At 35.9% G+C, this 25,672-nt stretch overlaps 1 protein-coding gene across 2 annotated transcripts in view; it reads right to left on the reverse strand.

Annotated features, from left to right (window-relative positions):
- The window catches only part of LOC148955543 (small subunit processome component 20 homolog), a 165,537-nt gene that overhangs the window by 111,709 nt on the left and 28,156 nt on the right, over positions 1 to 25,672 (reverse strand). Inside the window, exons 5-8 of one of the 2 annotated variants that reach the window (XM_089102742.1) lie at positions 21,710 to 22,186; positions 17,578 to 17,840; positions 6,977 to 7,529; positions 1,666 to 2,068 (exon numbers count right to left, since the gene is read on the reverse strand). In XM_089102742.1, coding sequence (XP_088958868.1) covers positions 1,666 to 2,068; positions 6,977 to 7,529; positions 17,578 to 17,840; positions 21,710 to 22,186 — 1,696 coding nt within the window. Of the gene's footprint in view, positions 1 to 1,665; positions 2,069 to 6,976; positions 7,530 to 17,577; positions 17,841 to 21,709; positions 22,187 to 25,672 lie in introns of those variants that run through there. The other variant, XM_089102751.1, reaches the window with a different exon arrangement.

Below are 25,672 nucleotides of genomic sequence, written 5' to 3' on the forward strand. Positions count from 1 at the left end.
AATATTTGGAGTGTTTTTTTTTTTAATTAAGTGTTTATTTTGTTGTTATTTATTCACTGCTTAATTAAAATTAAAACCCGTTTTTCTTGCTTAATTTTTCATTCTTTACCTATTTTCTAGTTATGAAATATCCTATAGTTATAACTATTATCTGCCGATTTTTAAAAGCTTTTCATTTAAAGATATAAATTTTACATCCTGCAAGATCCCTTCTTTCTATATAAAACGTCTTGATAATTTCTGATTTTGAAAAAAATTAAATTTTTGGAAAAAGTACAAAATTGATGGATTATTCAGAGATCAACAATAAAAAAAAAATTGTTGCACCAATTTTTCGTAAACAATTTCGAACGATGCATTTTATAGATTCACAAAATTCAGTATCGGAGAGAGGGTGTACACAGTAAGAAGTACATAATGTCGCCACTATTTTTCCAAATCTTCATGTAAGAATTCCCAGGGTAATATTTAAAGGTGTTACGCACTTCCATTTCCAAAGACTAGCTATGATACATAGTTCTGATTAATTCGAAATGTCTATATCTCGAAAACCATTTAAAATTAGATGTAGTCAGGGAACACAAAAAAGCAAAAAAAAGGATACCACCAGCTATAAATGGCATTTTTCAAAGCTCATTTGGGACACCCAGCCCCCATAAGCAGAGTTACACTATTTTCAAAGTGCTCTAGAACTCACTCTACCAGAAAGTAAAATAACAATATAGTCAGAAACCTAATAAAAAAAAAATACACAAAAAATACGTTGAAAACCCCAAAAATTGAACAAAAAATCACCAAAAAGTTAACGTACTAAAGTCGAACTTCACACTGAACAAAAAAAAGTCAAGTAGAAATCACAATAGGAAAAACAGCATCAGGAAGACAATAAAATCGTTAATAAAATCAAATCGTAAATCGCAGTCGTAAGTCGCGGTTAAAATCGTAAATCACAAGGGTTGGGAGCTCTGTATATAAGCACCTTTTCTCCGTTACCTAATCCTACCCAATTCAATAACTTCTATCGAAATGTATTTGTGTCAGGTGTAATTTATCTCTGGTTTGGTAGACTCAAATTGGCAGATATTATTGATTTCTGGAATACTGATCATTCCTCATGAATACCTTACACCAGTCATCTCAAATGCCTTTGCGAATTACTTCAAGATCTTGGACAAAAATGAAGTTTCTGTTATTTGTGATAGCAGACCAACTCGAAAGCTCACAAACCATAAAAAAAAAAAATTCGAGAAAAGGACTAGTTTTATAAATATGAAGAATCGGCCTAGGTTGCTCTATGTGAAATAGGCTTATTTTCAGTTTCTTTTAGATACTCATTTTTTTTAATGGAGCATTTTACAAAAATAAAATCGCAAAATATTATTTTACTTTAATGTAGAGCCTAGACAATCAATATTTTAAATCGGCCGCAGACTCTGACTTCTCTTTTGTTTTTAATCTTCCCCCATAGTCCACAAAATCTCCTACTTAAGCCTTATCCTTTTATATACTTCTTTTTAGATAAACAGAACTATCAAAATAAATTGAATTACCTATTAATGTATTTTTAGTCTGTCAGTACTTCAACTAGTAGCGAGATCATAGACGGTGCACGGGGTGGGGGTGTCCCACCCTACATCTCTTGTCTGAAAATATTTATCAACTTACCTTCAACTATTTGGATTTCCTCCACATTTTCATTCCCTTTCGACAACTCTGTTACAAATGCTAGTTGAGACTTGAAGTTCTCCCAGAAATAGTTAGCATTTGCATGAGATGACAGGATCTTTATGGTGGGATCCCAGATAGGTCGAAAATTTACAAAAAGCTGCGACATTAAATAGTTAACAGGCACGTTGTTAAAGTGTCCACTGACTGGAAGACAATAATGTACGTGTTCCATTCCCAGATTCTGCAGGAATTTCAACTTTTCTCGCTGCTTTTGAATCGAAACTTCCACTTCTTCAGCATTAAGGCATATTTGAAACACTGATGGAAATTCAGTACCCTCAGGCGGTGTTGGCAATTCTGCCTTGAAGTGTGATAAAATTTGAAGTGTCAGAAGTCGTACCTAAGAAAAAGAATGAAAATCTACTAAATTTATATATGTTTACATATGCCATCACATTGGGGGAGGGGGACTACTTAGGATCAGTTCTGGAGAACTTTTCAGGATATTTTTTTAGCTTTGGGCCTAGAAACGAATTTTTTAGGGATGATACCCTTATCCCCTCAAGGAAAAAGTACTCTAAATCATTTCCCTCTGCACCATATGCACAAAAAAAAACCTTCACCAACATATGAGGGAGTTTTGGCATTCCTTTTTACCTGTCATAATGGTTCTTTCTTACATAAAATTCCCTTTCTGATATTATAAAACATATCTTGGTAAAAAATTGTCTGATATCCCCATCCCAAAAGATCAATATTCTGCACAACGGAGGGGGGAGGATTGAATACACGATAAAAGTAATTTTTTTTGCTAGTGATTTTCTAAGGCGTCCATTGGATCAGTAATAGCACGAGTCCAATTAGACATTTGAGGAATAAGAAATTAATATTCAATAAAACTGAAATTAAAAGTTATTTTACCCCTAACTATGGATCTTCAAAGCACTGTTATGGTAAAAAAAAGATTATTCCTTTAACTCGCCTTCGTCAAACAAGTACCACCTTTAATACTTCTTTCTAATCTGAGTCAAGAATATTCAAATATAAATCTTAAGTTTAATGCTGAAAAGTCAGAAGTCGTACTATTCAACTGGGGCCCAGTTCCCAAAGGATATAAAGTTGATCTTGATGGAATATCGGTTGCTCCTAAACCGGAAATGAAACATTTTGGCCTCCCAATCGGTGACTCTCTTAAAGCAACTAGAAAGCTTCTCATCTGTTATTTCCAGCGCCGGACGTCCAGTGCCTACGGTAGCGCAGTATCTAATAGACTTATTTTTAATCGCCGGCTACTAGCTAAATTTTATATACTCACATGCGCTTCCAAATTCTTTATACCTTGCACCTTTTTGGCGTACCTTCTCAGCAATGGAAACAGAACAACTCCAGCGAATTTATTACCGGTATGCTAAATATGTATCACATTTTTTAGTAATTACCACAGTAATTTAGTAATTTTTTAGTAATTTAGTAATTTAGTAATTTTTTAGTAATACCACAATGTATCACATTTTTTAGTAATTATTGGGCTTGTTATGCGTGTTGTGTTTGTGTAATTATTTGGGTAATCATTGTGCTTGTTTGTTTACTTTATGAATTTTAATTTTGTTTTATTTGCCATTTTCTGTCTTTCTCTTTTCTTTTTTTCTTCTGTTATTCTCCGTTTGTTATTGTGTTTACAATGGGTCAAAAAAAAATTCTATTCAATATTCAAATGAGATGACATGACAAATGAGTAAAAAAAGCATAGTTATTTAATTATGCAAGAAAGAATCATATGACAAAAATATAAATAACAGTGTAAAAAAATGGCAAATGGCCAAAATGCAGATTATTGAAAAAGTCAAAAGACGTGAATAAAGTGAGGACAGAAGAAAGAGCTGAGAAGCGCCTAGCCCATTTGTCAAAAGATTACAAACGCAAAGTGTGACAAAAACGAAAATTTTTTTAAACAGTTTATATAACCGTACTAAAACGTAAAAAAGGAAATAATAAAAAAATTAATTTATTTTCAACAAAGTATTTCTATACAAATTGGAATATGATGAGTCACCCAGTGTGATTTACCAATCAAAGTCAAAAAGCCAAGACAACAGAGAAAAATGAGAGCTTTTTTCAATTTACATGAATGGAAATAATTCATTGCAGAGTCTAACTTATCAATTATTTGAAAAAAACTACGTTTTCTAAAGAGTTAAAGAGGCTGAGTTACAAGGTCGAACCTTAAAACGTACAGGGATTAGGAGGCATAGTTGGGGGGCTACCGCCCCCCCAAACCCCCCGCTTTCGCAGCCTTTAAATATAAAAAAAAATTTCTTTAAACTAAAAGTAAGGAGCGACATTAAAACTTACAACGAACAGAAATTATTCCGTATATGAAAGAGGCTGTGCCCTCCTCAACACCTCGCTCTTTACACTAAAGTTTGACTTTCTCACAACTCTTTTTTTTAAACAATAAAAACTTTAGCGTAAAGAGCGAGGCGTTGAGGAGGGCACAGCCTCTTTCATATACGGAATAATTTCTGTTCGTTTTAAGTTTTAATGTCGCTCCTTACTTTCAGTTTAAAGAAATTTTTTTTATATTTAAAGGCTGCGAAAGCGGGGGTTTGGGGGCGGTAGCCCCCAACTATGCCTCCTAATCCCTGTACGTTTTAAGGTTCGACCTTGTAACTCAGCCTCTTTAACTCTTTAGAAAACGTAGTTTTTTCAAATAATTTCTGCACGTTTTTGTACAGTTTATTACTTATTATTGCTTGACTAACTGTTAGCTGATCGTGTCAGGAGTTAAAGTTGGGGGGCTGCCGCCCCCAAACCCCCGCTCTTGAACATTCTTGTGTTAAGGCTTTTAATTCCTGAATACTCAAATCACGTCGTACAGGGTGCCTCCTAATCCCTGTACGTTTTAAGGTTCGAACTTGTGACTCAGCCTCTTTAACAGCCCCCCCAACTGTGCCTCCCAATCCCTGTACGTTTTAAGGGTCGACCTTGTAATTCAGCCTCTTTAACTCTTTGGAAAACATAATTTTTTTCAAATAATTTAAAAAAGAAACTGAGTTTATTTTTAAAGTTTAAATTCAGTATATAAAAAAGTTGCTCTAATGGTGAATCGAACCCGGGTTTTCCGCCTGATAGTCTGGAGTATCAACCGCTGGACTATACAAACACAATAGTAATTGTTGTTTAGCAAATGGAAGCAATTTTTGACGCAAGCAAATTCCCAAAAAATCTTGATATGTGGTTTTTGGAAAACAGAGAAGGAGTGATCAGATTGAGCTGAAATTTCGAGGATAAGCTCCCAGGCCCCAGGAAAGATTATCCTCTAAATTTCAGTCCGATCAGACAACGTAAAAGGGGGTTTGGGGTGGGAAAATTAACATGTGCTATTATATGAAAACGAGGTTTTTCGTAAATGTAAAGTCGGTGGATAATATTTTCGTTCTTAAAATATCAAAAGGCCCTAGCAGGTCGAATTCTGCTTTGAATGAGTCCTCATTCAACCGGATCCGTTGCCAACTGTGGCCTGTAGGCGTGGCTAAGAAAAAAAAAAGAAATGATGAGGATGAATTTTAAGTGGTGATATTTGGTTTTTTGAAACCAGGGAAGGAGTGATCGGATTGAGCTGAAATTTCGAGGATAAGCTCCCAGGCCCTAGGAAAGCTTAACCTCTAAATTTCAGCCCAATCGGACAACGTTAAAGGGGGGCTGTGGTGGGAGGGTCCAAACTTCCGGCCCAGTTTACCCCATGAAGATAAAGTCGGAGGAGGATGAAATTTTGCAAGTTTCTTAGTTTGAGCTTGGGCTACAAAATGCGATTACCGCCGTCTCTCTGCGACCTCTAGGACCTGAAATCGCTTAACATTGTGGTGGGTCGCCTCTTTATAGAGGCACAAGTGTGCCTCCTTGAACTTTCATTAACAACAGAAACTTTTCTATACTTTTTAGCGCAAATCAATAAAGTGCTAAAATATCCTTTTTTTTCTTACATTAAACTTTTTTCTTCTTATTTAAAATTAGAAAATTTTTTCTTCTTATGGCTTTAAATTTGAATCCTGAGGCTTCAAAAAGTCCACCAGGGTCAAGAGCTAAAATAGAATGAAAGATTTTGGCTTAAAATACTGTGATGGAGTGTGACAAACATATCCTTTATACAAGTTTGGCTTTTTTTTTCCTTGTTCTTATTTACTTGTACTCGATTATGCTACTGGACACAAAACATTTTGAAGCAATATTTGTCTTTTCTTCCCATTTTGAAAGCCACATTTCATTCTTTTTTTTACTGTTATTTTGATATTAAATTTTTAGTTTTGAGATTTCATAAAAAGAAAAGTGACGGACTCACGGGAGCACGCTATCAGCAGTAAGCAACCGATAAACCAAAGACTGACAACCACTTTTAAATTCTTTAAATTATTTTTAATTTAATTAATTATTTAAATGAACCACTTAATTGAATTCGGAATACTTGATTTTTTCACTATAATTAGGGTAGATATTACAGCAACACAGTTTATAACAGCAACACATTAGGGTCAACATTGAATCAGCAGTTCACCACATACTGCCACAAATACAATCATTGGTGCATACGGGTCTGAGCCTTTGTAGGATAAACCTGACTTAATCAATTTGGTATAGCAATTTATTCCATCTTTACAATAAAAAAAAATTGCAACAATATTGATTTTAGTCACAATATCGATTTTAATGTACAATGAAGAAATCTGGTCTATGATCCACCGTTTCTGAAGGAGAGTCTCATAATTAACTGCAGTAGGTACTAACTAAGGATTTGGTATTAAACTTAATCTGATTAAAAATTAGGCACATTTTATCAGATTCGTAACTCTTGACGGGTAACTTTGAAATTAAGAAATTTGACTTCTTTGGAATCCCCATAAAAAAGCTCATTTGACGGAATAATGTTCTCAAAACCTCTGTTTTTAGAGTTTTGGTTACTATTAACACGAGTCACCCCCAAATATCTAATCTCTTAGCTTATCTACCCCAAAAAGCTGCTTGACAAAAAAAACAAAAAAACAAGTGGTATGGCAACTTAAAAGTTTCCTTTGATTCCTCCTAACAATTTATCGAAATCCACTTTTCAGGTGCTTCCCTCCCCTCCCCCTCCCTGCCCAAGATAAAAAAAAGTAATACTTTTCTAGATAATTACTCAAACCCGGAGGAGATCTCCTTCTGTATATTGTGCTTCTTACTACCATTGGGGATTTTTCCGTCAATGTGAATATTCCTGTCAACCCTTAATACAAAAAGAGAAAATTTCAAAGGTAAATGGAAGATAAAAACTAACCTGTTGGTAAGGCGATTTCAAATTATCCTTCAATATTTCATAAAACATATTCAACAATCCTTCATCACATTTAGAATCTTCAGACAGAGCTAGATTTAAAACTCTTAATAAACTAATATTGCTTCGGGTTACACGACTTTTGAAGCAAACTGATTTTACCATATTAAAATCCAACTCCGTACTGTCAATAGCAAAACGAGAAGAAGCTATCTCACCAAGAAGTAAACAAAACCTTTCCAGATTTCTATCCATAGATGGCACCACAAGATGCTGTTCTGCTTCTTCATCCAAATCAGATTTTTTTCGTTTTACACTTGTTTTTTCAGGAGGTTCAGAGACAATGATTTTATCCAAATGACTTAACAGGGTGTGAAAGAAATCTTTCATGACAATGCTGAGTTTCCCCTTTTCTAAAGGTCGTAAATGTGGGATAACAAAGGCGATAAACATAAGTGTCTCAAATTCTTCTTCAATTCTGACTATATTAACGTCTTCAATAAATTTCAAGCAGAGATCAGGAAAACTAGGGCCCGAATTTTGATTAATTGACAGCCTATAAAGAAAGAAAATTGGTAAATTACCATGTCACAAAATAGTCATAGCTGTATGCAGGTCAAAAAAAGGCTTTATGTTTCTTTGAAATGTATTTCAATACAAAGCACATATTCTTGAGCACTTCCAGCAAGAATTTCCAGCCGATGAAATCTAATTTCTTCTCCCAATAAAAAGATACTGAATGAAAGCATTCAAGAAGAGAAGCATTACACGAGTTGCAAACGTTCCCAAGGAAAGGTAATTTCCATGGACCAATGAAAGAATTTGCTGCTACCTCGCCTCCCCCTAATCAATGAAATCAAATTTGATATTAAATAACAAGAAGGTTAGTTTTTTCTTGGTTAGTTAATTAAAATTCGAACTTTAGCCTAAAGAGCGAGGTATTGACTAGGGAGCGAACTCCCTAATATACGTAATAAAAACATACGAATATAGAAATTCGTTACGTTTGAAATTAGTTTGGATTTACTAATAAATCCATCTTAAATCCCACCTTGACCCCACCACGTGTTCTTTAACGAACCCTCCGATCCAATTTCAATGTTTCTTTTAGAATATAAACAATTTTGAAAAAATAAACAAAATTAAAGTGAAAACTTTTATGATGAAAGATCACACTGATTAGTAATCTTTGCTATATTGACGGATATAATTCTTAAATTACAATTTTGTTGTCCTCCCAATTAGTTTGTGCCCCCAAATAAAAAAAAAGTTTTAGACGCATAACTATAGTAAACCTACAATTTAACCCAGAAAAATCAAAAGAATTTTTTGTTTAAAAACCGAAGAAAAAATCATGTTTATTGTCTTTCAAAACATATTCTGAAGGGAAAAGTTCGTGGACATGTCCTCTGATTTGTCCTCATATGTCATCAAAAACATACAACATTAATATACTTAGTTAGTAGTAAGCACAGCAGTTCTTAAACTAAACTCATTTAATTTAAGCTTTTTTCGTCCTAAATTACGGTTCAACAATTAACACGAATAATTGAATATGTATACATAAAAATAAAACAACAGCTTTTATTTCATGCTACCTAGATAGGGCACAAGGTAAAAGTCAAGCAGAGCAGTTTTTTTCCTTAGCCTTGCTAATCGATTCATCTTAGAAAGTTTACATCAATTTCACCCTTATGTCCTTTAACGAATTCTCCAATCAAATATCAATGCTTCTTTTAGAAAAATAACAATTTTGAAAAAAGAAAATTAAACTGAAAACTTCTATGGTGTAAGATCACATTGATTAGCAATCTTTAATATACTAAATGATATAATTCTTAAATTACACGTTTGTTTTTCCCGTAATTAGTTTCGTCCCCCCAAAAAAGAACAGGTTTTAAGCACATAATTGCAGCAAAACCTAGAATTTCACCCAGAAAACTCAAAAGAAAATTTTCTGAAAAATATAGGACAAAAATCATTGTTTATTGTCTCTCAAAATATATTCTTAAGGGACTAGTTGGTGAGTATATCCTCTGAAAAAAACATACAAAACACATACAGCATACATGTAAACATTGTATATACATATATATATATATATATATATATATATATATATATATATATATATATATATATATATATATATATATATATATATATATATATATATATATATATATGCATACAATACTAGTAATGTTTCAAAACATATTTTAGTATAAATACTTAAATGTATTAATTATTTTAATATATATTATTAATATAATATACTGTCATACATATCACATTAACATACTCAGTTCATAGTAAACACAGCAATTCCTACAGTTTTTAAATTATTTACTACTAGTCTCATTTAACTCTGAGCTTCCTTTCGTATATTGTGATTAAACGATAAACAATTAATAATTTACTATATTACGACTGAACAGTAATAAATAGAATAATAACATCTGTTGATAAATTTTATGTTGGCTAGATAGGCTACAGGCTAAAAGCCATGATCAATACACTAATCCCATAATCAATTTTATAATAGCAAACATAATGGTTTTTGTACCCTCGGTCGCGCAGACCCTTCTCGTAATACTTAAGAGTTTTTGCTACTATAATTCTACATAATTTTCATATTTTTTTTTGCTTTTTTAGGCGTTTAATTACCCCCCCCCCCTGTTGAAACCTCAATTGAATGATTTTCCCCATAAACTTTTACTATTTTCAATGTAGTAAGAGCTTTTTTTAAGTTTTGTTAAATATATTCCACCATCAAGCCACAAAAAAGAACTCGAGACAAATAGCCATAGTAGATACGAGATAAAAGCTAAGATCAAAACACTACATTTAACATTATTAATTTTGTTTTTATTTATCATATAAATACTATGGTTATTAGAGACACCTAAAGCATCAATCGTGCTCTCGGTTTCTGTAAAAACTTGGAATTTCCAAAAGAAATGCTCGAAACCTATTTTTTTAAAAATATACTTTTAATTCTGGAGGGCATACAGAGCTATTAAGAGACCAACATTATCAAGTCCAAAAAAAGATTCAATATTGGTTTTTATGTTGGATTATAGCATATGGTGTTTACTTGAACATAAAAAATGTTCTACATTTTATTTTAGAATAATCTGAAAAAATCATTCCTGTAAAAAATATTCAGTATTCTATTATTACTGCTACTACTAACAACTCACTTCAGCACTAAGCCGCCTAAGACCAACACAACTACGAGCGCTCCTCCTCCATTCCAATCTATATATAGCCTAACTCTTTACACCCTCCCTGGAAGTACCCATTTCCCTTAAATCTTTCCTTACCACACCCTCCCACCCCATTCGGGGAAGACCTGCTTTTCGTTTGACCCTAGACGGTTGGCCGATAAGGACAATCTTTAGCAGAACGTGTCCTAGCCATCTAAGTCTTTCTCTCATTATAGCACTAGAAAGCAAGATTGAACCACATTTTTCGTATAGCTTACTGTTTGAGATACCGTCAGTCAGTCGAGTATCCAAAACAATCCGTCGGCAATTTCTATGGATCACATCTAGGAAATTTTCCTCTGTTTTTCGGAGCACCCACACTCCAGAACCATCCTTGACCACCGTCATAACTGTAGCTTCAAACATCCTAATCTTGGTTTGCAGACTTATTTTTTTCAACTTTGAAAACACCCTGAGCCTTGGCTTATCAACTTTTAACATCTTCACTGCACTCACCATCTTTACTAATAGTACTGCCTAGATATGTGAAAACGTTCATTCGATCGATCTCATCGGTACCCAACATCGCCTTTTTGGGCTACTTATTATCGAATTAATTAAAAAAAAATTTTCCACAAAATAAGTTTTAAAAAAAGAAGAAAAGAACTCCATTAAACCAAAAATGAACAAAAATAGAATCGAATAATCTACCAAACACACAACTACCACAAATCAGTATCAATAAATAAATGAAACCCAAAACAAACAGAAATTAAAATAAATAACAGAGTCAAACTCAAAACGAGCAGAAATTAATATGAGTAGGGTTCTAAACCCCTATGATTTCTAAAAGCCAGAATATAATTTGTACTTTTCTGACAAAAAGTCCAATGAATTTACTGAAAAAAATGTGCGTTGTCAGTTTAATATACGCATGCTAATTCCTTAAAATCTTAATTAATTTTTGATTTCCTAAAGTTATAAAAATGAAAAAATTTAAAAGAATTTTTTTCAGTAAGGCGAAATCTCCGCCTGGAGCAGTCACTTCTCAACGCTTCTGAATGCCGAGGCAGTTGCTCATACCGACCCAGCTATGATTCATGCAGCCATGGCCACACCCGAGGCTACTTCCGACCTCGTATCGTAACCGTTTACCACCTCTGAGGTTCGAAATGCTATAAAACGGTTAAATAGCAATCGAGCCCCTGGCGTCTGTGGTATTTCTGCAGAACCCCTCAAATACGGGGGTGCAGCGACGATTCTGTGGCTCCAGCTAATCTTCTCAGCTCTATGGACGACAGAAAGCATACCAAATGACTGGCGTGCTGGCATCATACTGCCGCTCTGGAAACGCAAGGGCAGCCGTCAAATCTGCTCCAACTATCGTGGGATCACGCTTCTCTCCGCTCCTGGTAAACTCTTCGCCATGTCACTCCTGGACAGGTACTCCACCTTATTGCGTAGAAAGAGAAGAGTCCAGCAGGCCGGGTTCATGCCCGACAGGTCGATGACGGAGCAAATTTTCACTAAGCGCCAGTTGATCGAGAAGACGCGTGAGTTCCACTGAAAAGCGTTCATCGCATTCGTGGACTTTAAGGCTGCCTTGCCTTCGGCTCTGTTGATCGCCGTTCAATTTGGCTGATACTGAGAACTGCGGGCCTTCCCCAGAAATATTCCTCGCCGTTTGAAAAGCGATACGGAGAGCTGCGTGCAAGTCAATGGGAGACGCAGTCCCACATTCTCAGTGAAGACTGGCGTCTGGCAAGGTTGACCGCCGCCGCTCCCAAGCTCTTCAACTGCGTCATAGACCATGTTATGACCAGCACGACGAATCGCCTTCAGTTGGGTCTTCAGCTCGGAGACCCGCTACTCTCTGATGCTGACTTCGCCGACGATATAGCGCAGTTTTGGACACCATCGAAAAGGTCACCAAAGTTCTCCACGTTCTCTCAGAAGAAGCCTCGAAAGTTGGACTGAAGATCAACTGGCAGAAAACCAAAGTTATGCTCCTTGAGCCCCCCACGTCCCGTTCTACCGTAAAGGAAGTCAACATCGGAAGTAACCGAGTAGATATAGTTGAAGACTTCACTTACCTGGGATCTATTCTGTCGAGGGATGGCTTGATCACAAAAGAGCTTACATCTCGAATAGCCAAAGCGTCGGCACTTGTTGGGAGGCTGAACAGCATCTGACGAAAGCCAAACATAAGCCGCTTTACCAAAATGAACATTTACAATGCGTCAGTCAGCGTCGTGCTGTTGTATGGAGCGCAGGCGTGGTGAGCTGCAAAATCTATTCTCAGCACCGTGGATATCGCACAGACGAAACATCTCCGAAGAATCAAGGGACTTCACTGGACTGACTTCGTTAGCAACCAGACCCTCCTGTCACGTACGGCACAAACTCCTTTCTCGACGCAGCTCTCCCAGCATACTGTTCCGTGGTACGGCCACCTCATCCCAGCACGGGTCGCATTCGACTTCGACCCCCCCCCCTACACGGATGGAAGCAACCCAGAGGACGCCTCCCCCCCCCCCACTAGGTGGAAACACAAAGCCGATGAATTCCTCGCCCAAGCCCACATCCCGGTGGAAGAAGCTGTGAGCCTGGCAAGCGAAATCTCAACCTGGAGGTGCCTGGTCTCATCGTTCTCTACGCCGAACCCTCAGCATGAGCCTTAAGTCAACCAAGTCAAGTAAGTCAAAGTACAAATTATATTTTGGCTATTAGAAAGCAAAGGGGTTTAGAACCCTACTCAAATAAAAGATCTAAAGCCGAACTGGCCAGTCATGACAAAAACACACAAAGAAATAAATATAAAGACGACAAACGGGTCTCTGGCCAGTAAATGAAAACGAAAAAAAAAAAGAAAAAAAAAGACCCCTACTCATATTAATTTCGGCTCGTTTTGAGTTTGACTCAGTTATTTATTTTAATTTCTTTTTTTTTTGGGGGGGGGGGTCATTTATTTATTGATATTATGGATCTGTGGTAGTTGTATGCATGGTAGATTATTTGATTCTATTTTTGTTCATTTTTGGTTTAATGGAGTTCTTTGCTTTTTTTGGAAAAACTTATTTTGTAGAAATTTTTTTTTAAATTAATTTTTGATCGTTTTATACTGACATGTCTTTTCCCTGAAAAAGACTGAGCTTCTTCTAAAGTTAAACAACCATCCCTTCCATAAAAACCTTAAATACCCCCCTGGGCAAGGGAGTACCCAGGATTGTTTTCGGAGGGGGTTTTACTAAAAAAAAAAATCGGGGGGGGGGGGGGTTGAGTTTTTTTTTTAAACTAAAAAAAAACATATAAAACATGTTTATATCCATTTTTGTTACGTTTTTACGAGTCAGACAAACATTTCGGGGAGAGGGGGGGGGTCAAACCCCCCCCCCTCTAAGTACGACCTTGCCCCTGGGCATAGCTTACAACCCTTGCCCCTAATCTCTGTTTTTTTTTTTCAACCACAAAAGCCTTGTTATATGATATTTAGACTATTTTGAATAGAATGTCTATCTCTAAATTTCTATTGGATACATTTTGGGACAATACAACATTTGTGTGTTGAGGGGGGGGGCTAGCTGCCCTCCGATCACTTTGACTCCAAAAAGAGCACTAGAGCATCTGATTACCAATCCAATGAGTCCCCTCCGAAGTTTATATAATCATGCTTTCTATAAAAACCTTATATGCCCCCAGGGCATAACTTACAACCCTTGCCCTGAGGGCTGGGGGGAAATATTATCCTCAAAGACATAATTTTCAGACCTTTCAAATACGTTGAAAAAAAGTTTATCTCAAATTTTGATTGGAAGTGTTTGGAGAAATGCTGGGCGTGGGGGGGGGGGCATGTGCCCTCTGATCACTTTTGACTAATAAAAAAGGAGCTAGTCCTCTCAATTTCCAATCGAATCAGGCATTTTTGAAGCTTCTATGAAAAAACTTTCTATAAGATACATTATATGCCCCAAGGGCATAACTTCCGATCCTTGTCCTGAGGGCTACGTCATCCTGAAAGACATAATTTCCAGACCTTTCAACTACGTTGAACAAAATGGTCATATCAAAATGTTGATCGTAAATGTTTAAGGAAATGATGGGTGTCGGGGAGGGGTGATTCTCCCTCCGATTGCTTTCGACTATTAAAAAGGGTAATAGCCCTCTCAATTTCCAATCGAATGAGTCCTTCTTGAAGTTTTTACGACAATGCTTTCTATAAAAACCTTATATTACCCCAGGGCATAACTTACAACCTTAGACCTGAGGGCTGGGGGGGGGGATTCATACTCATAGGCATAATTTCCAGACCCTTCAACTACGTTCAACAAAATGGCTATATCAAAATGTCAATCGGAAGTGTTTAGGGAAATAATGGGCGTGGGGGAGGGGCATTCGCCTTCCGATCGTTTTTGACAAAATTTTCAAATTTGGTTGAAGTGTTCTGGGAAATGGTGGGAGTGAGAGGGGGGGTTAGTTGCCCTTCAATCACTTTCGACTATTAAAAAGGACACTAGCCCTTTCCATTTCCAATCGAATGAGCCCTTTTTGCAGTTTCTATGAAAACACTTTCTATAAAAACCTTATATGCCCCCAAGGCATAACTTATATCCCTTGCCCTGAGGATTGGGGGGGGGGGGGTGTCATCCTCAATGACCTAATTTACAGACTTTCAAACTACGTTGAACAAAATGGTTATCTCAAAATTTTTATTGGGTGTATTTGAGGAAATGATGGGCGTGACAGGGGGATAGATGCCCTTCAATCGCTTTTGACTATTAAAAAGAGCAATAGCCCTTTCAATTTCCAATCGAATGAGCCCTCTTTGAAGTTTCTACAACAACGCTTTCTATAAAAACCTTATATGCCCCCGGGGCACAATTTACAACCCTTACCTTGAGGGCTGTGGGGGGTTGTCATCCTCAAATACCAAATTTCCAAAACTTTCAACTACGTTCAAAAATACCTATCTCAAAATTTTGGATTGGATGTGTTTTGGGAAATGGTGAATGTGACAGGGGGGTTAGTTGACCTCCGATTACTTTCTACTATTAAAAGGGGCACTAGCCCTTTTTAATTTCCAATCGAATGAGCCCTTTTAATTTCCAATCGAATGAGCCCTTTTAATTTCCAATCGAATGAGCCCTTTTTGAAGTTACCGCGACAACCCCTTCTATAAAAACCTTACATGCCCCCAGGGCATAACTTACAATCCTAGCCCTTAGGGCTGTGGAGAGGGGGGGCGGGTTGTCATCTTAAAAAACCTCATTCGAGAATTTTCAACTAAGTTGAACAAAATGGATGTCTTGAAATTTTGATTGAATGTGTTTGAGGAAATGGTGGGCATGAGAGAGGGGTTAGTTGCCCTCCAATCACTGTCGACTTTTGAAAAGGGCACTAGCCCTTTCAATTTTCAATTGAATGAGCCTTTTTTGAAGTTTCTACGACAACACTATCTATAAAAACCTTATATGCCCCCAGAGCACAGCTTACAACCCTTGATCTGAGGGGTGTTAGGGATTTTTCATCCTCAAAGACATAATTTCCAGAACCTTCAACCACGTTGAACAAAATGGCTATTTCAAAATTTTGATTGGATGTGTTTCGGGATATCGTGGGCGTGAGAGGGGGGGTTAGTTGCCCTCCAATCAGTTTCGACTGTTAAAAATGGCAATAACCCTTTCAATTTCCAATATTGAATGAATTGCCTCCAATCACTTTCCACTATTAAAAAGGGGACTAGCCCTTTCAACCTCCAATCGAATGAGCCCTTTTTGAAGTTTCTACGACAACACTTTTTATAAAAACATTATATGCCCCCAGGGCATAGTTTACAACCCTTGGTCTGAGGGCTGTGGGGGGGGGGGGTGTCATCCTCAATGACCCAATTTCCAGAACTTTTAACTACGTTGAACAAAATGGCTACCTTAAAATTTTTATTGGATGTTTTTGGAGAAACGGTGGGCTTGAGAGAGGGGTTAGTTGCCCTCCAATCACTTTCGACTATTAAAAAGGGCGCTAGCCCTTGGAATTTCCAATCGAATGAGCCACTCTTGAAGTTTCCACGACAATGTTTTCTATAAAACCTTATATATCCCCAGGGCATAATATACAACCCTTGCCCTAAGGGCTGTAGGGGCAATGTCCTCCTCAAAGACATATTCTCCAGAACTTTCAACTACATTGAACAAAATGGATATCTCAAAATTTTGATTGGATGTGTTTGGGGAGATGGTGGGCGTGGAAGGGGTGTTAGTTGCCTTCCAATCACTTTCTGCTATTAAAAAGGGCACAAGCCCTTCTAATTTTCAATCGAATGAGCCCTTTTCGAAGTTTCTACGACAACTCCTTCGATACGAATTGCCCTGATCTAAAACAAACAAATAAACAATACATTGTGCCAACATCATTCTTTACTTCTATGATATTTAGTATTAGGCGACAAAAATATGGATATTTTTGGTACCAATCCTTATTTTGTAGACACGAGTTCTGACTTTAAAAATTAAAAATCAAAAAGTAGATATAAAAAGTACACTCAGTTTACTAAAAAATATATTCCCAGAGAAACACTTCCCAAACACTCTATAAGCGCCTTGGCTTTGTTTCAAAGTGTGCATATATTATCACACCAATCAGTTAATTGCACTTCGAGTAAAGGATCTTTCGAACTTTAGGTCCCAAGATCTTTTAATGGGTCAAAAAAATTAATAAAGTTGGCAGCCAAGTGTAAAAAGATCGTGAAAACTCTAGATATTTTACGATCCCAAAAAAAACGATATTGGAAAAAGTATTTTTTATTAACTAGTTCATTCAATTTACATTCATCGTTAAATTCGTGCAAAAAGACCACGTTTCAAATTACTTTTCTGGCTAGGGTCCCAGCAAGTAGACATTTTGGAAAATATCAGTGTAGTAGCTGTTTTTTTTCGTTTTTTTTGGCATCTTGTTCTAAGCCTTTATGTATACTTTTACAGACCCGCTTGAAATAGACTTAACAATATCTTATTTCAAGTCTTTTTCGCTGCACCTGTAGCTTTGAGTTAGTGCATTACGGAATAAGCGCTGCAACCTCCGAAAAGGTACCAACCACGGCAACCACGTGGCATAGGCAACCACGTGGCATTGTACAGTAGGCTCCATACAAAACAAGAACTGTCGCAAAGAGTAACAGCCAAGTGTTCTAACTTCCTATCACTACAGAATGCAGTGGCAAAGATAGCTACTTAAAGCATTTCTGAACCAGTTTATAAGTCATGGCAGCGTTGCCTCTCGTTCTTCTGCATGTTCGAATAAGTAATCTTGTGCTTATAGGCTTTTCTACATATAGTAAATGTTGAACAGCTCTTTGGTATTTTCAAGGCGAAATCCCACAGTTTGAACAAGAAAGCGTCCTACCTTTTAATAGCAAAAGTGAATTCCAGAGGAAAAGGTTTCCAAGACCCGAACTCCGTTTTCCGTCTAGGGTGAGGCCTTTTCACGTGTAGCAGCTTGGCAACAATGCGCAATAGAGGCTTAAATTTCATTTCATCTAAATGAAGCTGTTTATGAATGTACATAAGCAAGTTCGGCAAGACATGGGATTCAAAAAGATATGAAGAAATTAATCTCATTGTAAAACTTTCTATCGCTTCTAAAGGCACAGTTGCTGATGAGTATACCTAAAATAAATGGTTTTTGTTACACCAATTCATGGACATTAACTGAACAGTCCTGTTCTAAAGACTACAAGAAAAAAAAAAAAGGTAAGTGACAAGCAAAAAGCCAAACAAGACATGACACCATAGCATACCTGCAAACACGGGACACGGATACCCCTTCCTTACGGCTGGTCTGAAGGGAACCTTCTCAAGATGAGTGGTCTTAGAGTTTGCATTTTCGTGTTTCAGCCCCCTTCCTCAAGAAAAACTACTCTAACTAACCTACCCCCCAACAAGGGTCTAGATGACCTGTGTGCATCTATGAAATCTTGGTAGAACCTGTTATCATACATTCAAGCACATTTACAAGTGAGCGAGGGAGAAGGAGGGGGGGAGAACGAGAGGGAGGAGAGAAAGAGAGAGAGCGGGAGAGAGGGGAAGAGAACTTTTTCACATCCGTAGGTATAGCCTTCGTGTTCATCTATTCTGGTTAGCTAATAAAAGGGATGGAAACAAAGATAACCTAAGAAAAGTCTACCCCACAGCAGTCAATATCTAACTTCACTCCCCATCAACCGTCCAAAAAAGGGCTGTATGAATAGTTCTACTCAGTTTACCTAATTTAGCCCAATTCAGGGAAGAAAAGTTTTATTTCTCTTTAGCTGCCATTATTGACAAAAAAAAAAAAAAAAAAAAAAAAAAAAAAAAAAAAAAAAAAAAAAAATCCCCAATTAGGTTGAAAGCAATATAGTTAATTTTACTTGCTGGGGAATTTCTGTACATAGTTCACAGTAATTAATTTTATTACTTTTGTCTTTTGAAAGGGGCCCTCCTCTTTTATTTCGAAAAACATTAAAAGTTGCAGCCTATGTTAAACGACTGCAACTCCATTTGCTCAAATCCCAAGACCAATTTGCGTATATATGGCAGGCCCTGCCTGGGAGCTACAATTAAAGTAATTATTCTTGCTAAATAAACACAAAAAAAATCTATTAAAACTGCGCAGAAATGTACTACAAAAATCATACTGTGCAAATTATGCATTGTACGAATCTGCTCTCATGTTGCTAAAAAAGCCCTTTCTCCGTGAGCCCGGATACGAACTTATCCTCAAGTTTTGGACACTCACTACTTGCGAGTCAGAAGCATCGTTCGTTGCTGCCACCTCCTTGAACAAAGCATCTGCCTATCCGAAGCAGGAATAAAATCGAACAATTTTATCGAACGGATAAAATCGAACAATCGTTTTACGAACGCTTTTGTTCCTTTTTTTGTCAGTACATTTAATCGTTCATAATTTTTTACCTTGTAATTTATTGATGTTGAAATAAAAAATAGCATAATTTAGTTGCAGCCTAGGTCAAAGTTATGAAAGTTGTTTTTATTAAATGAATATTGATTTTTTTTAAGTCACAGAAACAAAACAGTAACAGCAGAATTTTAGTGAATAAAAAAATCTTTCACCAAAAACGGTGGCACACAGCGCTTGTCGAGTTTGCTTTTCAAACTTGCAAACGATAAGTTTGGTTTCTGTCAGATTTTTTTTCTTATCTTCATTAAAAAAATTAAGGATACAAATTTAAATTTGTCCTCATACTGTGTATTTTATGAAAGCGGGAATAGCGAACAAAAGGTGTTTTCTAGCAATAAAAAACTTACTGACTTAGTATCCAGTTCACGGATAATCGGCACTAGCGGAAGGCTGTTTTCCCCCCATAATTTCTGGAAATAGTTATCAGGAAACCAAAAACAAACCAAGGTCTGAGGTAAAATAGTTATCATTGGGACAGAGTCTAAAGTGATAAAAAAAAATGAACTTTCGAAAAAATATTAAAATTTGAACAAGAATCTACATTTTATGCCAAAAAAACATTTAATTTTAAGCATGATTAATTTAAGGTTGGGGTAGGAGGATGTCGTAAAGAAAAATTTAAGGGAAATGGGAACTGCCTGGGATCGTGTAAAGAGGGAGGCTTTAATAAGATTAGGATGGAGGAGGACCGTGCATAGCTGTGTTGGCTTTAGACGGCTTGGTGTTGCGGTGAGTTGTTAGTAGTAGTAGTAGTAGTACTTGAAACTCAATGGCTTGCTAATAGACCCGAAAATCAAATTGTATGACATATAGATTTCGAGACAGTCAGTGTGCACCCAAGGATGCCACAAACAACAAAAGCACGTGCTTTTGTTGCCAGAGGGCTGCTGCCACTTCGTCGGCCCTCTCTTTTTACGCTAAAATCCCACTTTTTGTCATAGTTCTTTAAGAAAGACTGCTCAAACACAAGAGTCGTTGAATTTTAATAAGAAGTGTTTAGCGAGAACTTCAAGACAGCCCCCCCCCCCAATTTTTCTTACTATCGGCTGAAAAAATTGTATGTTAAAAAATTTAGTTTGAACTCAACACTTCAGTAACAAAAGAGAAATGCAAGACAATTCCTCATTCAATACTGCTATTGCTATTAAAAGGTAGGACGCTTTCTTGTTCAAACAATAGGGAACAACAGGGAAATCTTTTTGCAAGACAGTGGAGATAATTTGAATGAATAATTCGGCCCTTTGTCCGAGGGCCGTCCTCAGCAGGACAAAAATATATAAAAGAAAAAAGACTCACAACAACACGCGAACAATAAAACAAAAAATTAAAAAAAAATTTCAAAGCAGTCCTAGCATCCTTACTTCAGCGAAGTTCAACCAGGAAGTTTCCCTGTTGTTCTTCGTGCTTCTGTTGTTTGTTATGGAAAGGCAGTGTGGTCTTCGTCGCCATTTTCAAGGATGCCACAAAAAAAAAGTTAGGTTTACAATGAAAAGATGTCAGCATGTCCTGGCTGTAATATCAGTTTCAGCAATATCTGCTTCAAATAATCCATTGTTGGACCTAGATAAATTTCAACAAAAGCCATCTGAACATCAGCCCCACCCCTCCCCTAGAAAAAAAATATCTATTTGAAGAACTAAAAAATGTTTCAGTAGCTTTTCTTTTACACTGCCTGACTCTTCGAAACTAGCCACACTAGCCAATAATATACTAATTACTTCTTTTTTTTTACAGCCATAATGACTTTACATATGGACAAGTGTTCCTAGAAAATTTGAAATTTTTTTTAGCTTCAATTCCTTACTTGACAAATGAAACTCAGAGAGGAAAGAAAATAACAAAATGAAAAATAAAATCAAAAAAGGTGAAAAACCGAGGATTTTGTCAGCCAGTGGCGAATCATGAAGAAGAATAAATAAGCAAATATTTCGACAAGGACCTCCGCCGAGTCGTCCTCAGTGCTAAACAAAAAAGAAAGAAAAGAAAAAGAAACCAACGAAAATCGAACCTTTCGAAGTTTACTTATCAACGACAGAACATAATTTAAATAAGAACCAGATTGGAATCAATGAAAAAGAAAACTACCAAGATGATTGGGCATTAATCCTATTGCTTTGGCTGGCCTACAAATTCGTTCATCATTTGATGTGCAAATAGGTTCTTTCAAGTTATACCGGGTGAAAATATTGATTCAGTCCTTCAAAATTAAACTGTCGTAAATTGGGCTTAATGAATTTAAGGAATTTAAAGAATGTATTTAAATTCCTTACTTACTCTAACGATTCACTCTTTGAGGGCAAAAAACTGATCATCACTGCATTTCAAACCAACAATTTCCAGAACACTGAAAAGGTGTCTTAACCACTGGATATTGATGACAGATCAAAGAAGACCACTAGGCCATAAGGGTAGTTCCTTAAGGGTAGGCCATAAGGGTAGTAAAATTGCAGTTCTACAGAACTACACTTTTTATGCATTAAAAAAAAAAAAAAAAAAAAAAAAAAAAAAAAAAAAAAAAAAAGACTGTTCAGCCACTGTCTGAAGCCTTAATTAATAAAACAAACAAAAATTATCTCACTTGTTTAATTAGGCTTGATGCATACTCCATCTGAATCTTGAGTTTTGGCGAAACTATCATAATGGCACACAAATCTACAACTGAACATTTAGCATCCACAGTCAAGGGAACAGAATCATCCAAAAGCTCAGCCATCAGCTTCACCACACCAGCAATATCAAGAAGCAACACTCCTTCCTGATGGCTCACAAATTGATTAATCAGCTGAATCAGTATTTCACAATGATCATTACTTCCTTTATTGTCTTTTGCGAATGATAATAACGCAGTCAGCAATGGCTTGGCTCCGTCAGCATCTAAATACTTTGTCAGTCCTAGGATCATGAAGCTAAGGGCATTTTTTATGATTCCATTGTCAAAACCTTTATTTTCATATATTGAAAAAAATAAAGGAAAGTAGATTTCGGAGCAACTATGGAACTTTTTGTTAACCCCTCGGACAATTTCAAATAGCAGCTGTCCAACACCTTCCATTCTCTGAAAAAAGATAAATCTTCTAGAACTTTCTATTTTCTAAGGTTTGACATTTGCAATATTGTTTCTACGGTGAATTAAAATATTTAATTAAAAACAATATTCTACTACAAAATTAAACATAAAATAAATGGACACATGATCTTAAAATATTACTAAATATTTGAAAAAGTAACGACGGTGTATAAGCTGTTTAACAAACCTGAATCGATTTCTTCGTGGATCGTCGTTTACGGGGCATCTCAATTTAGACAAGAGTTAAATATAAATTTGAAATAAATAAAATTTAGATGTAAATTTTTGAAAAAAATGGATATTAATTTGAAGCACTTGATATTCGATATAAACTTTTGACAAAACAGATACATTCCTTCTTGCAAATACACTCGTAAAAAAAAAAAAAAAAAAAAAAAAAACAATAGTATATTTACTCGCTTATACTGTTCTGAAACTTATAAAGACGTTTCTTAAGTTTTATCAAATTCAATTCTTTTTTTGCGGTAGGAAAGCACATATGCCAAGGACAGTAACAAAAAACACGGTTTTCCCATCGCGAATTTTAATATTTCATCAATTCTGAAATACTTGAATATAAAATCAATTAAAATATAGAATACCTAACCATAAAATTTACAATCTGAAATATTAAATTTTCGAAATATTTGAGAAAATGAAGCTTAAATATGTTTCTGAAAAAGAAAAAGAAAAAGAAAGAAAGAGAAAAAGAAAGAAAGAGAAAGAAAAAGAAAGAGAGAAAGAGAAAAAGAGAGATAATTCTGCTATACTCACTTTACAGGTGCTGCTCTGAATTTTACATAGCCGCTTGTTAACACTTTTAGTCTTACTCGTGGTATGAAAAAAAAACTTGTGTCATTTTAAGATGCTGACGAAAAATACAGTTTGACCACTTTAAATTTAATCATTTGAATAAATCTGGAATACTGGAAAATAAAATCTAAACATTCATCATTTCGAATAGATTTAACTATCTTTAGTATCTATCTCTAATGTGCCAGAGTTATATATCCATGGACTTCCAATGGCCTTATAAAAATCCAGACATTACTTAGTTCAATGTAACACAGTTAAAACGACTATATAAGAATAACTTTAAAATTGTAAATAACTCTATTGTAAAATAGAGTAAAATAAATAACTAACTCTAATAAAATAAATAACTCTATTGTAAAATAAATTTGAGAATATCCTTGAAGCATTAAATGTTTAATTTAAGTTTTTGACAAAATGGAGCATAAATACATTCCTGAAAAAAAAGGAAACAATGATGCTACTCTGAATCTTAAGCAGCCGTTCATCAGGAATCTATGGTCGGGAATACCCTACAATTTTGCGTCAGCTTGGAGCGTGTCTGAATGTATAGCATACTGATTCTACTCGGAGCTGTTCCTAGGGGCGGGGGAAATAGGAGCAGTTTCCCCTGGCGCCATAGCTTGGGGGGGCACCCTGGTTGGGGCACTGCCCATTTTGATCCAATTTTTCAGTTTGATTCGGCTTTTTTTTGCTCATATTTGAGTCGGGAGGGGGCGCTATAATTAATTTTTTCCGGATGCCACTAACCCTAGGAACGGCTCTGATTCTACTCACCATAGTTCCGTTGAAATAATGGAGAAAAGCCAAATTAAAATGGAAAGAAATTAATCACTCTTCCAATGGCCTCATAAAAAAAAATCAATGCTATTTTTTATAATAAAATGTTTACAAAGAGAGCCATTGCTCATCAAGTTCTCTTCTAATTTCGTCCGATAGGGCGGGGAGGGGCAGTCAGATTTGCCAAATAATAAAAACAGCCATATTTTAGAAGCACAAAGATTGAGGAGACAAAATCGTTGAATTCGTAAGTTTATGAGCAGCCCGGCCCTGAAAAAAACTTCTTGAATAAGAACATAGTTAATAAGCTCTTAAATGATCCATATATTTGTTTATCAGCTCAAAAAACATGAACAAAAGGAAAATGAAAGTTTAGCCTAAGAAGGAAATGAAATACAAAAAATCGTGTGAATATAGCTTAAAGTGAAAACTTGTTTATTACTAGCCGAAAGATATAAATACAGTCCAGTTATGGTAATTATCTATTAATAATTATAGATTAGCATGATAAATGATCTATTTTTAGTTTTGTTTGAATTTTGTATTATATCCATTTCACTGCGAAATGATAGCGGTTTATTTTTTATACCAAGTTACGGATTTTAGATTTGAACCCCACCTCTGAAAAACAAAAATGGTATAGAATAGGGCCGTTTTGGGTAATTGGTGGCTTTAAAACATCTAATATGATTTTTCCATGACTGAACCCCATTCAGTTAAAAACTTAAATATGTTTCTGTCATACACAGTATTTTTATTGTCATGAAGCTAAATATTTTACTTCTATTTATTTTTATTTACCTTACTTTTATCCATTTTGTTTTCATATTAATGCTTGTCATTTATTAGTAAGCCATAAGAATCCTTGAATCTCTTAGAAATGTCTTTGAACGGAAAATTCCTCTTCTTTCTTTGAAATCGTATACTCATAGACCTGTTTCTCAAACGCTGTTTGAAACATTATATCCCTGTGAATCCTCCGTGTTCCAACATGTTTCGAACCCGCGGGTCAAAGCACTTTAATTCGTAAGAGGGTTGAACATGGAGAATATGAAACCGAGATTGCCAAGCCGGCTTCTAACTTCCAGATTTCCTTTGGGTTTCACATAATCCACCACTCTTACACTCTCCTGACGACAAGCCTTGCTCGACGAGTTCCAGATTTCCTTTGGGTTTCACATAATCCACCACTCTTACACTCTCCTGACGAGAAGCCTTGCTCGACGAGATATTAGGGTCTTGTCTTTCCTATTTTAGTTGATACCCTACTTAGGTTGGCGTTTCTACGAACACGAAGAACAACAGCCTTTGTGGGAAGTAGTGTCATATAATTATTGTATACTTAATTCATTACGAACGAATCTTATCTAAGATTCGTATGTGCCGAAAGGAAAATAGTAAATTAAAATACACACTTATAATATGGTATGAGAAATTGTGAAAACTATAACAGATTTTTAGTAACGGATCCTAGAAACTGCCAAAAAACGACGAATTGTATCGAAAATACAAGAGATCATAGTAAATCACAGGAAAAAAGCCACCACCTTAAGAATACTATCAAACCATCACTAATAGATACATTTACTTTCGTGTGATCTCCGAAAATATCGCTACAGAAAATAAGAAACGGTAAACCTCAGAGACAAGAATTTAACGGAAAGTTTGGGTAAAAAGTGTGAAAATCATAAGATTCCTATTCTTCCTAATGGTAAGAAAATTCTAGATTTCCTTTGGGTTTCAAATAATCCACCATTTTTACGCTGTTTTGACGAGTTAGAAAAGAATTCAAACTCTATAGGCTACCCAAATAGAATATCACCTTCACAGTAGACCAAAATTTAAGATGATTGACATAAAGTAAGGGGGCATATTTCACCA

The sequence above is a fragment of the Artemia sp. Qi Xiang Cuo genome, chromosome 2, assembly GCF_049724085.1.
Source record: "Artemia sp. Qi Xiang Cuo chromosome 2, ASM4972408v1, whole genome shotgun sequence".
NCBI classification, from domain to species: domain Eukaryota; kingdom Metazoa; phylum Arthropoda; class Branchiopoda; order Anostraca; family Artemiidae; genus Artemia; species Artemia sp. Qi Xiang Cuo.